Genomic DNA, 13,419 nt, shown 5'->3' with positions numbered 1-13,419 from the left:
AACAAAATCACTGCTGTACCCCTTTATGTGACGGTTCCAAGAACAGGACGTTTCTGACCAGATTCACCAGGTCAAGTGTTCAGTTATTCCTAAAAGACCTGACCTTCAAGTGCCAAGTTATTCACTGCTACCCTGATTACTGTTTACATGCCCTCTGCAGTCTCACTCAAGTCTATAATAAATCGCCACTAATGATGGGCATTGAAATACACCTCCTGTCTCAAAACGGCAATTATTTTTGGAAAAATGGGTGGCAACATCGGGTAAGACATTGGCTTTTTTCTTGAGTATCGGGCAGTCCATAGGAATTAGGAAATAACTACATGTTTTCAACATTGCTATTAGTGGTAGCTCCGCCATTGTTTACAGGCAAGAGCTTGGTCTGCCCCAGTACCTCCCTGGCCCATGATATGTGCTGACAATAGGTACAGCGATAATCTTAGCTTAGAGGTCTCAAGGCCACCGAGGAGTCACTGGATGTTATCCTCTCATGATTAAAATGATTCACCTTCTTACACAACAGGTATTTTAACCCTTACCTATATTTAGCTTCTTCCATTCACTGTATGGCCTGTACTCATCAACCTTGTTTGTTTTTTTTTTTTGTTTTTTTTTAGATGTGGCTAGTAGCTTTCACTCCTTTGTCATTTAGATGTCACTGTAACTTGCCCTCATGTTTTGGGTCAGTAAAATCAATAATTTTCTAAGATTTTCAACAGCATGCCAGCACATACAGTAGATTGTAGTGAAGGGGAAGGGTCAGTACTTTAAAACACTAAATGTTTAAGCATGTTGACATGAAGATTATTCCACTACTAATGTTTCGATATCGTCTCACAATGCTGATGTACAACTCAAGGTAGAAATCTTACCAGTGGGAATAGAGATATAGAGATGTTGACATGTGGGTTGGGAGTCACCCACATAGCCACAAGCCACAACCATCACCCATCAACAACAATTTGGTACGGACTGCAAATTTCTCAGATTTCAAAGACATTTTTCTCTGAACTACAGCTCTGGGCCAAAAGACCAACCAGACGATGTTGCTATTTATAGACTCACACATCAAGCAAGACTTAAAGGTCATTCCTACGATTCACTGGCGGGAACTGCTAATCGGGTAAGAAACAGAACTGGATTTGCAACTCAAGTGAACAGCTTCCTTAATATTAACTGAGTGCAATACACTTCAAATTTTAGCATTTATTGCTTTCCATGAGTACTATGGTACAAGCTGAAGCCTTCAATTTCCAGCGATTATCAGTTTTACGAAGGCAGTGGACATGTATTACAAGTCTACAAAAACTGATTTACAGATATGTACTGTAAAAACCCTAATTATCAAAAGTGACAGCTGCACAACTAAGGTATGACATACAGAAAGTGTAAAAGTACCTTGTGTTTTGTTTACAGAGTGTGATGCAGAAATGGCTGCCCTTAAGTCAAACCAATATTCTATCTAACCAAACTGGCAATATTGTGTTTTAGTGGCTTCATACAGTGACAAAGCAAAACTATGACATTTTCCACATCCTTCAAGGGGTCAGTGTTAACAAGTGCAAGATAATATTAATAAGAAATAGATTTCATGGGATGTGCTTCATAGAAAAAGCAGACATTTGTGAAGCGTTGCTTCACGTTCTCAATGGCAGGTGTCCTCATTCACCTGGAGAGAGACACATTCATCAAAAAGATCTTCAAAACAACTGTGCTTAGGCAAAAACACAACTCTGTCAAATGTATCTGTTTGGAAATACATGCCAAATGAGTAATGAAATTACTGAATACATCAGTTATCAAGGTTAAATTATAATGTTCCAATATAAAAATCAAGATAAAAAGATTAGAAAAACGTCTAGTCAACAGTGTAAAAGGCAGTCTCCATAATCATTTTTAAATCATCTCTTTCCAGTTGAAAGACCAGGTGGCGTGTGGCCTTGAGAAGTTGAAACGGAAGAGGACAAAAAGATCCTTGTGAGGAATCTCGAGGTCCACATCACTCCTGGTCCTGAAGCCTAAAGGTCCACAGTGCTACAGATATACCCTTGGTGCGGTATCATACAGTGTAAAAAAAAGTCAGTTGGCAATCTGGCCTTCAAGTTAGTCATGTTCCTCAGGCTCTATTGCAGTCTCTGCGCCTTTTGAAATGTCAGCACCACCCTCTGTTGACAAGTCAGGTGAACTACTGGAAGAGGGGACCTGCTTGTCACTGGTTAAGCCCTCTCCATCACTACTGCTGCTGCTGCTGCTGCTGCTGCTGTTCTCCCCACTGTCCTGCTCAAAGCTCGTACTCTGCTCTGATGAAGCTGGCTGCTCAGCTTGGTCCACAGTGCTGTCATCCTTTGGACTGTGGACGGACTCAGATGAATTTCCTTCCTCTTCAGAAGGTTCAGTCTGTGTGCTGCTGAGGTCTAAAGAGCAAAGTAGAAAGTGTTTAACTTTTACCTTCTAAATAACAGATTGTGTACAAAATCAATTCTAGGCTTTTTTTTTTTTTTTTGAGCATTTGAAGATGCACACACAACATAAATCTGTAAAGTTGATAACAGTCTATATCAATTCTTAAATACATTAATCATCTGGGTGTCAACTGGTAGAAAGCAGGATGTATTTCAGCTGTGTTACACAGATACTTTAAAAAGTTGTTAGCCTCACTCGGAAATGAAAGGGCATAAGTATATACTGTTAGGTCTTACATCACTGTCCACAAAAACTCAAATGTTTAAAGCATAAAAAAAACAAAAAGGAGAGGAAAGCTTCGAGCGGGCTGCTGTTGTTCCACACAGCACAGGTGGCAAAAGCAGCCAAATGTGGCTCTGCACTGTTGCCCCGTGAACCTTGCTCACCCGACCTGCACCGTCTGACTTCTATCCGTTTCCCAAACTGAAATCCCACTTGTGTGGTCGCCATTTTCAGAGTAATGATGAAGTCATCCATGCTGTTGAAAAGTGTCTGGACGCTCAAGATGTGACCTTCCTCCACAATGGTAACATTTGTGAACAAGTGTATTGAAGTTAAAGGAGACTGTATTGTAAAATATTGCAAGAGCAATCTTTTTCCTGTGACGTTTTTTCGGTGAGGCCGAGAACTTTTTGAAGTGCCCTCTTACACTTTTAACCATACAGCTGCTTGGGAGAGACAAACGACTAAAAAGTGCCTCATATTGCTGTATAACAAGTGAAAAAAAGGAGAGCTAGAGAAAGAGAATTACAGCTCCTGGCTCCTGTCCTGCCTCTGCGCAGCTGGACAATCATGGTGTGAAATGGTTGTGAATGAATGTTGGATCATTGGTTTTGGAAAGCAACAGAAAACATTGGACATAGACTCTCCAGAGCAGATGTTGGAGAAATGTCAGGGGAGGAGTTTTCCAAAACCATCCAACCATCTGACCAACAGTTTGGAAGGTATGCAAACTCTGCTTTAAACCCCAGTTCAACTAGCTTTTCTTCACAGTTCTCATTCATTTTGTAATTCAGAAGAAACAACAACAGGCACCAGATTTGCACTAGATATATGTGTGTTCTCTCTTTTCATGTCCGTACAACTACTTCTGTTTTTACTGTAATATTTTGAAAGGGTGGACCTGAACTACAAAGCTGTTGTTTGTCTATGCAGTAACCACATGATCTCACAGTGTCTGTTAAGGCTATGTCAGCTGAAGTAAGGACGAATTCACACTTACCATCGTCATCTGAAATACTAGGTGCGTCACAAGAAGTTTCACTTTTGTACTCTTCCTCACAAGAGTCTTTTGAAGACTCTGGTGTCTCTGACAAGCTCTCCGGCCCTTTATGACAAGATGACTCCTGTTCTTCGCTTGCTGTTTCATCCTCCTCTTTTTCTTCAAACTTCAGCCTCTTGACCTCCTGCTTGTCAGCGTCAGAATCCTCCTCTTCCTCCGGGTGTTTGTTTTTTATCCCACTGCTTGGCGTCGTTGCACCTTCTGAGACTGAGGATTCACTAACACAAACACACAAAATCAATTAATCAGATTATATACTTGAGTCTGAGCTCATGTGTTGTTATTATTGGAAAGGTGGGGTCTTGACAAGATCTGAAAACAGAGAGCAGGTCTGACATTAATAGCTATTAATCCTTAGAGGTCTGCCGTCATGCTATAATTATATGACATATTCGAGACGTTACGACCGCTAGCGCACATTCGGGGATGCTGTCAACTTCCCTCGAAAGTGCAGACTTTAAACTCTCTCCCAGTTTTTGTTTCATGTCGACAGACCACATAAAACTGGAGATATGATGGTATGAACGTGAATGAAAAAAAATGTGTGTAAAATATAAGCATATGAAATACACGCTGCAGGCGTCGTACTTCTTCCTATCTGTCATTTTTGGCCGTTTTAAAAAGCGAAAGAAAGTCCCTGGAAGTGCCGGTCTTGTAATGTGGCTGTCTGCCTCATTCTGGACAGAAACTATTTTCAGGAGTGGCACGGATAAAAACAGAAAGAAAGCCACACCTGCTTTGTATATAGTTGCAAATATTTGGATTTAGTTTGATTTTATATCAAATTTACCTTGTCATGTTCATATCTGCAACCTATGGTTACATTTTCAACTTTCTAAATGCTTCATTAAGCATGTTTGTGGTTTTTATTGTAATAAATAATAGATTTTTTTCAAATTAGATTTTATATTTTCTGTGTGTTTTTGAGCCCAAAATGTTAATATAGTAGGTTAAAGTAAAAAAAAAAAATGTTAGTCAGATCATATAAGTGATGGGCTGAAAAAAAGACAACAAACATGGGCATGGTAAACATGTTTCTATGTAGTATATAAAGACAAAACTAAAAGCATGCAAAAACGGCCAAAACAGGCCAAGAACTCAATAAGTTACTACACACTCACACTGATGCACACATGTACCAAACCTAATTATTACCTGACACAGTGCTCATCCACCTCCTCTTTGGTTGGCTCTGGCTCCCTGTTGACCGGACAGTCAGGGAGCCCATTGGTGGAAAGCGAAGTCGACAATGACAGCTTTGGTCTTGTGAGTGGTTTCGGTGTTCCCGGTCCATTCACATTTCGACTGCAAAAAAAAGAAAATGACATTTCCAACACAAGCCATGTAACAAATCGAATCACAAGTCATACCAGCTAAATGACTTAGATCCAAACTGACAGGCCAGAGAGATCTGTCCTCACTAAACCCTGGGCTGTCTTTTGGTTATATATGAAGCAATTTCTGATTTTGTGGAAGTCAGTTACTTTATAAAGTATGTTGCTCCCACCTGTCTGAATATAGAGAAGAGTTACCAGGAAACATCACTCCATTCATTCTGTTTACACTGGATGCCCCATTTTTCCTTCGAAAGAAGTAGAAAGGCACATAAATGGCTGGCTGTTATATGTACTGTTAACTTGTATGGATGAATAATGATTAAGAAAAAATTCAAGGGAGCTGTGAATGTGCATCAGAAGCAGCTTAACAGAAACACTGCTACCAGAATATCAAGGGTAAAACTCAAAACTTAGCAGCTGATATACTTACTCCGATGTAGGGTACACACAGCTGACCACCATTACATTCTGAAATGCAGAAACATTCATATAAATATTTTTAATTATTTTAAGGCCATAGAATTTACATTCACAACAGCATACATTATTGTCTATCATGGGTGAAAAGAAGTAAAATTAAGTTTATAGATATTTAAAACAAAGCAGTACAGTGCAGTGCTCACCTTCTCCAAACCCCTGAGAAACTTGTCTGTTCCTGTATAGTTTCTTTTGGGGTCTGTAAGGAGTTCACACAGGCGCTGAATAGTGAACGGGATTCTGGAAGAGTTATCAGACATACATTCAGGATTAGAAACACATAGCTGTCTCACAGCCAGCATCGGCACTGTCTTTGAAAACTTGTAAAAGCAGGCAAGCGTGGACTGGAGATCAATAAGGGGGAAAAAAAGGAACAATTTGGACTGTTATATACTGCCATAGTCACAGCTGACCACATGCTCAGACACAATTAATTTATTATGACTTTTTATTAACATAATTCTTCATCTCTTCTGAGGGAAAGGTTTCCACAGTATTATATTTCAATTTTTTTCCAATATTCATCTAAAAAACTGCAGCTGTTGCCTGTTTTTTTTTTTTTTTGTTGTTGCTTCCAGCTGTTTAAACTAACGTGTGATTGACTTAATAAAAAAAAGAAGAAGCAAATTTCCGATTTCAAAATATCACAATAAGGAGACAGCTGACATAGAAGCTCTGTTTTGAATGATTTCACAAACACTTTTGCAATCAATGAGAAAAAAATAGCAATCCTGTCAGACAGACATGAGCACGAAACAGGTTCGATTAAACTTCAAGTGATTTGATTTTAATAGCTTTTGTTTTTCTATATTTTCATTTCAAATGCACCTCTGAATATCTATCGTTCTCTACGCTTATATTGGTGAGTCAACAGATAATATGCGAGAACACTAACAAGAATAACTTACGTGTTCCTTGTATATGGAGAAGTGACTATGGGTTTGTTTGCTAATCTGTGCATTTTGTGCTTCACTCACCCATTGTAACCATCCACTATTTTTAAGATCCTCTTCTTCATTTCTTCAAAGGTAACATACTCGACATTGGGATTGTGCAGTCCTCTCTGTTCCGGTGTTGAAGCGTGGAAATCATCCATGACTTTTTCCAACTTAAACATAAAGTATGTTTTGAACTGTGACCACGGGATCCTGAAAGATATTGGAAATGCAAGCCTTTTAAAATGCACAACAGCACTGAGAAAATGATTGCGTAATGTTATTTACCAGTGGTATCAAGAACAAAAATATACTCGATGAAGAGGACAAGTCAAATTTTCATATACATACAAAATAATGAAAAATCTTGGAACAAATTTGAATCTGTTGGCAGGAATAATTTCTGTGTTGTAGAACTTGTAGTTTTAATATTTAAGGCTATGTGTGTGACCTCCTTGCAAATGACTACTCACAATGGTTGGCCCGTCTTGGCAACATGACATAAGAATTGCTCTAGTACAGGACAGGTCTCTCTCTTCCCTTTCTTCTCATAATCTGTAAATGAAAAACAGAAAGTTAGTTTATTGTTAACAACATTAATCCAGCTCACACACAAGTCTGTGCCCAGCCTCTGTGCCTGCATTACACTACATCTAAGGGAGAAAGTTTTCAGAATAACCTTTGGTTTCTGTAAATCACATGTCGTTTCTTTTATTTTGTTTATTGTTATACTTTATTCCTTAAATGCTATCTTTGCTGCTGTAACACTGCAAATTCCCCCACTGTGGGATTAATAAAGGATTATCTTGTTTTAGTTCAAGGCTACTTTTGGCGCATAAAATGTACGGTTGCATCAATTCAACGATTGTACAGTGTTATTTATCATCTGCGTCAGGAGCAAACATACTTAATACGGAAGACATCAAGTCAAATGTCATATCTAAACATCGCCAAACTACATGGTTAGCTGCATGGAAAGTTCATTGAAGTTAGTAAGTTAGCATTTAATTGTTAGCAGTATGTTGTGACGTTCCGAGCTAGCTCTTTACATAACCGCTAAGTGTAAGAAAGGAAATAAATGGGTCAAAAGCGTGGAATAAGACGAGCTCCTTTCTTGCAGAAAACAATATTAAACCAGCTAGGCCAAGCAGAGGCAGAGATCAGAGTCCCTAGGTGCCTCTTCTAAACGCTAGTTGCTGTTTGTAAGCTAAGTTACGGTAACGTACGTAACGTAGTTAGCAAACATTAGAGATTTAGCTGAGGGCATAGAATCACATGTAAAATTATCTAAAAATCTAATAATGAATCGCTCGTTTGAATAACTGTAAACATTGCCTTGAAACGCTTCCAATAACGCGTCGATGTCCATTGCTGTGTCCAGTCACAGGCAGGAAATACTTGCTAGTTAGCAATGCGTTAGCAGGTAGCAACTCAACAAAGCTGGTGGCAGCGGCGACTGCGCATGTCTGCTATTACGTATGCACATTTGCGGAAGATGAGAAGATCAACAAAACAGTGGTGCGGCGTTCTCGCAGCACCAGAATAAGTAGCCAGAATCAAAATATTGTTTGTTGTCGAAGCGTTGCTATTTTTAATTTTTACCTAAGGCATGTGTAGGCTTCCTTGACAGTGACTTCTCGACCGCTCCGGTTCCCTGTAGATGCCGCAGGGCAGTCAGCGGGCGTCTACGTTTTTCTGTTGTGACGGCGCAAACCGGCGAAGCGACCAATGAGTCAGCAGCTGATCGGGGTTAATTTTACCTAACGAACCTATATATATGTAACGATAACAGCCGAGGTAGACACGTCTGCGCAACACATCTGCTAGTTTTTTAAACGGAAGTTTTTTGGCCTTTCAGAAGTAACAATGGCAGTTCCCGTAGCTGCGTTACAACTGAGCTCATCGTCCAGCCCGGGTCTGCTGGAGCACAATATTCATCTGAGCGACAGAGATCTGGGAAGGATTTCAAATGATAATGATAATGACACTCTGCCTTTACATTCTCCGTGGACTTTCTGGCTCGACAGGTAGGAAACTGTTCATTTTCCCCTCCGCTGTTGTGTTAGTAGCCAGTGGTAAGTAGGTGAACTCTGTGACTGACCTGTTAGGAGAACAAAGAGGGGGGATGACGAATTTACCTATAAGTCAGTTATTGCAATACAGATGGCATTATGAGTGTGTCTGTCGGCGTCTGTCTGCTTTAATAAATGACAAAAAAATACTATTACAACTGAAACTACATTTTAACGGTGTAGATGCAGCTTATCTGTCGGTTTGTTTCCTCTGTGACCTACATAAGCCTCCACTTGGAAGGATCTTAAAATAAGCAAATGTGCGTGATTCTGACTAACTGGCTAAACATAATAACTGAGCTGGATGTGTGACAAGGTCAGTGTGAGTTTGTATAATCACAGGTGTTATTGTTCCAAACTTGTTGACTGACTGCTAATATGTCTGTGGCCATTGTTGAATCACGTGTTTGTTTTTTTTAAACTTATGTAGGTCAAACTTTTATTAAACACAAAGTTCCAAATTTAACACCCAAACATTTTTTTTTGTTTGATTAATGTTAAGTCATCATAGCAGAAGTCAAGCAACACCGAGTTGCACAAGCGTCACCATGCACGGTTTGTGCAAATCACAGGGTGCTGTGTTCAAATGGGGTCAGTGTTGTTTACTGTTTACTGGGTTATTTGTCATTTGACACTCTTCCCCCCTCTCTCTCTCTCTCTCCAACCCCAACCTGTCTGCTCAAAGGGCAGCTCTCTGAAACATGTCTGATTAATGGAGCCAAGAAAACAAATATTTAGAACATGTCAAGTTAAAGGACCTGAGATATTTGCAGGTGTACTTTTTTCTTTTTTTTTTAATAAAGCAAATACAGTAGATCCAATTTTTTTATTTATTTATTTTTGTCAGATCTTTACCTGGAACAACAGCAGCTGAATGTGAGTCAAACCTGAAGAAAATCTACACCGTTGAGACCGTCCAGGTAAGATGCTTTTACAGTCTTGACAAAAGAACAAAGCTCCAGCAGGTGCAGTGAGCTTCGTGGCTTTGTATTTGAAAGTAATTTGCTCTAAGTAGCATCATCCATACATCCTGTGTCTACAGGTTAAACTGCATTTTACAGTTTCATCAGCCTAAAGTTCAGTAGCAGTGCACATAGTATTGTGACTCTGTGTAATAACCAATAGACCAAAATAGTTCAGTGAGCTCCTGACAAGGTCTTAAATTACGTATTGATACACAAACGCCTACAAATCAAAATGTTAATCTGCGTAATTGCTAATTAGCAGAGCAAATTATTTCCAATATGTCATTAGTTTGATTCGTGCACCCGTGTGTGTGTGTGTGCGTGGTGTTTGTAATTGTGTGTAATGCGGAAAAGACCTTTGGCTGCGATTGTGTCCACTGTAGCAAATGTAAAAATCAACAAGGTCATCTGTCTGTACTTTATGTGCTAGTAAATGGTTCAATAAAATACTCTGTTTCCTCTGTTCACCTTGGCACTGGAGTAGAACTTCTGGAGAGTTTACAACAACATACCCAGTGTCTCTAGTTTGCCACTAAGATGTAGCTATCACCTGATGAGAGGAGAAAGAAAACCACTTTGGTGAGTTGAACCTGGGAAAAAAAGTGTACTTTTTTATACAATTTATGTGTATTTATAGCGTGTAATGCATCCTGCTGGTTTGCATACAGGGAAGAAGAAAGCAATGCTAAAGGTGGTGTTTGGAAAATGAAAGTACCCAAGGAGTGCACTGTAAGTGATACATCATATTTAAGTATCTTTTTATGTAAATGTACTACTTTGTGACTGTTTCACAAATTTATCTTCATATTTACAGTCTGCCGTGTGGAAGGAGTTGCTGTTGGCTACCATTGGAGAACAGTTCAGTGACTATTGTGCCTCAGGTACGTTTTCTTGGTTGTGAAAATACCATTGGTTAAACTCAAGGAAATGAATTCTGAAACGCTTCACTCTGATGTTCTTACAGAGGACGAAGTAGTCGGGGTCAGCGTCAGTGTAAGAGACAGAGAAGATGTTGTTCAGGTCTGGAATGGAAATGCTTCTTGTGCTACCGAGTCCAACGTCTTAGGAAAGATCTATGAGCTCCTTCCTCAAATACCTTTTAAAGCAGTGTTTTATAAACGTGAGTATTTTCTTCCATCCATTGACAGTGTTATGTAATCATGTAATATGTAATAATCAGCAGTAACAACAGACAATGAGAATACTTACGTCCTGTTTGCTTCTATTTCAGCGCATGAGGAGCATCATGCTTTTGAAGGAGGTCGATCAAGACATTAGCACGTTTTGCACATCAGAAGCCTTGAGATTTTATTTTTTTTTAATTATTCTGTTGAACAAGATTTGGCCTGTAATACTGGGTCAAATTTTTAAGCAGTTTAGTTGCTTAATGTACCATCTTAATTACCTCAATGTAGCCCAAGTATTACGACTCTGATTCAGTGAAATTTCACATCTTCTGAGAGCTACTGTCATTCATAACAAAATACTTTTATTTTAATGGAAAGCAAAAACTATTTTAGTTTCATTTTAACTATGGAAGTGTTTGTATGTTTTTATACTGCAAAGTTTTACAAACAGTAACCAAAACAGCAGATCATTTACTTTTTATTTTTTGATGTATTATAGCATACTCTGAGCAGTTTACTGAGCACAAACAAAGCTAGGTCTTTGAAATAAATCTCACTTTTGGATTTAAGAGGAGGCCAAGTTCTACAAAGCAAACCTTTATCCTAACAATACATTACAAGGCTTTTCTAGTCAGCATGTTTATCTTTTTTGTAATTACAGCCAAAATACTATTGCCTATGCTGGACAACGTAAATATTTAGTATGCTGTATGGCTAGTATTTGAGCATAAAATTGCACAGTCTTTTTTTTAAATTTTATTTTCTTGTGTAGGATAGGAGTGAAAGTAATATGTTCATGTTACAATAAAATGACCTCAGTGCACAAATCACCTTGAGTAGATACTGAGATATATATGCAATCATTTGTATTCTGTAGAATTTGTGGCAAATTTGCTGTGTTGTGGTTGTCATTTTGTTTCAGCCTCTGCCCTAAATCAAGCACTTTGTTTCTTACTGTGTTTATGTGACATCTGATAGTTCCTCCAGGGTTGTGTGGAGTTGTGATACGAGAGACCAAATGCACTTTGGTTTTCTGTCACGTTTTCTAATGAAGTGTAAAGCTAATTTTCTTGTTCATTTTGTTATGGTTCTGTTTTTTTTCTTTTTTCGGCTTTTGATATTAACTGAAATGTGTCGACGACTTCATGTGTTCATCTGACCTGCGTTCAAATGAAATTTTTACAACCAACCATTTGTAAAGTAGATAAAACTGGCCACAGGTAAAAAATTAACAATCAACACATGACACGCAGAAATCTGTCGCGAGGCCACAGAAAGGAAAGATGTTGCTGTTTTGAGCCTGTTGTAATATATTTGTACAAATCACAGGTGTTTGAGGTGACGCCTTCACTGCTGCAAGGCTTAAACTGTATAAAACTGGTGACGGCTTATTACTGCTACACCTAAAACTTTCATTTTCTCTCAAATCCATAGCTTTAAAGTGTTTCCCTCTGTGGTTTTATATGTAATAGGCTGTATTTGTGTTGTTGAAAATCATAATAATGATAGGAAAGTGTTGAAACTCATGTAATTTACATCTCACCAAAGGCCTTTTTTTGTGTGTGTTTCTGTACGAGTGGCTGCATAGAGCAGAACAGGATCATTCTGAGGACTAGTACTGTAACGCTAAGACATTTGAGGTTATTTCTATGGAACTATGGAGTGTGCATTGGAACCCATAGAAAGACTGCTGCTGTGGTTTATCAATTAAATCAAATGTTGAAGTGTTTGTAATGCTGATGGCTCAGCTGGGATTATCTGCTAAAATCAACAACATTGACAGGAACGGTTAGTTTTACAGACTTTGCCAAATGTGTTTAGTTGTTCATGTAATAATGTTTGAAGCACATACTGTAGGATAAGAGAATTACAATACTTTCCTTGCACATAAACCGCTGACCGCTCTCTTCAGATCTCAGACTTTGTAACTGATTGTTGATCTTGGATGGTGCCTTGTGCTTTTCAGCGGTTTACAATGTTAAAGTCCTCGGTGTTCAGCATGTTGAAATTGTACCTAGTCATGTTTCTCTATTAGTTTTACACGTGTTGAGAATGAAAAATAAAGACACCAAAACTCCTGCCTTTTTGTTGTTTGTTGTTTACCTACAGCAGCGTAGTAAATAAATCAGCACTATACTGAATGAAAAACAGCACGTTGGACGTTTAGAGGCTGTTTTTCTAGAAAAGATGGTTGGGTCATTATCAAGGTGTTCATTTCCAAGACTGAACTTTGCTCATTACTTAGGTTAATTTTCACTTAAAGTAGATTTTTGCTGTAAATCAATCAGTAGTCATTTAATAATAAAGGTAAGAGCATCCAACAGCATGGGGAAGAATAACAGTGGCTGTGGATTTAAATTGAAACCCTGAATGGCCTTAATTTCACACATGCACATCTTGTTTACGTTTTAACTCTTGCAAAAAACTTCTACCTGTGTCTTCAGTGTACAAATTAGAATTTAATATCCATGGACAAGCATATAACATTGGAATTGATTTCTTTTGGGATTAATAAAACACTTCATCTAGCTTCCATTTCACAACACCTAGAGAGAAAATGTCTCCCTCTTATGGTCACATAAAAGCAAAAGGAATAAAGATATTTTATAAGAAGGCTACTGGTCTCCTGGTCCGGTCTTTATATTGGCTATGATATTATATTGGCTGAAGATTGGTAGAGAGCATCATTAGACGCTCCATCTTTGTGGCATAGGCTGTGCAATCCTGTCAACCTTATTGCCACCACTGCTAACAGTATTGA

At 38.6% G+C, this 13,419-nt stretch overlaps 2 protein-coding genes across 4 annotated transcripts; one reads left to right on the top strand and one right to left on the bottom strand.

Moving 5' to 3' along the window:
• Window positions 1-1,191: 1,191 nt before the first annotated feature.
• On the bottom strand, window positions 1,192-7,908 carry LOC103355191 (serine/threonine-protein phosphatase 4 regulatory subunit 2-A). 2 transcript variants are annotated; one of them, XM_008278893.1, is made up of 9 exons: window positions 7,830-7,908; window positions 6,968-7,049; window positions 6,537-6,707; window positions 5,706-5,799; window positions 5,513-5,550; window positions 5,253-5,327; window positions 4,901-5,050; window positions 3,686-3,963; window positions 1,192-2,414 (listed from the first exon to the last, which is right to left on the bottom strand). In XM_008278893.1, the coding sequence occupies exons 1-9, from the start codon at window positions 7,861-7,863 to the stop codon at window positions 2,104-2,106; spliced, it is 1,233 nt and encodes a 410-aa protein (XP_008277115.1). In that variant the 5' UTR covers window positions 7,864-7,908; the 3' UTR covers window positions 1,192-2,103. The 2 variants fall into 2 exon arrangements, with proteins under 2 accessions (XP_008277115.1, XP_008277122.1); XM_008278900.1 differs by lacking the exon at window positions 5,253-5,327.
• Window positions 7,909-8,258: 350 nt separating this feature from the next.
• LOC103355175 (eukaryotic translation initiation factor 4E type 3) lies at window positions 8,259-12,738 on the top strand. Of its 2 annotated transcripts, XM_008278874.1 has the most exons (7): window positions 8,259-8,521; window positions 9,414-9,486; window positions 10,016-10,110; window positions 10,200-10,260; window positions 10,346-10,412; window positions 10,496-10,651; window positions 10,763-12,738. In XM_008278874.1, the coding sequence occupies exons 1-7, from the start codon at window positions 8,361-8,363 to the stop codon at window positions 10,807-10,809; spliced, it is 660 nt and encodes a 219-aa protein (XP_008277096.1). In that variant the 5' UTR covers window positions 8,259-8,360; the 3' UTR covers window positions 10,810-12,738. The 2 variants fall into 2 exon arrangements, with proteins under 2 accessions (XP_008277096.1, XP_008277104.1); XM_008278882.1 differs by lacking the exon at window positions 8,259-8,521 and having other exon boundaries at window positions 9,421-9,486; window positions 10,013-10,110.
• Window positions 12,739-13,419: the final 681 nt, after the last annotated feature.

Source organism: Stegastes partitus, unplaced genomic scaffold (genome assembly GCF_000690725.1).
Source record: "Stegastes partitus isolate 25-593 unplaced genomic scaffold, Stegastes_partitus-1.0.2 Scaffold4, whole genome shotgun sequence".
NCBI classification, from domain to species: Eukaryota; Metazoa; Chordata; class Actinopteri; family Pomacentridae; genus Stegastes; species Stegastes partitus.
The sequence above is the reverse complement of the archived record's forward strand: the minus strand, read 5'-3'. Positions and strand labels throughout refer to the sequence as shown.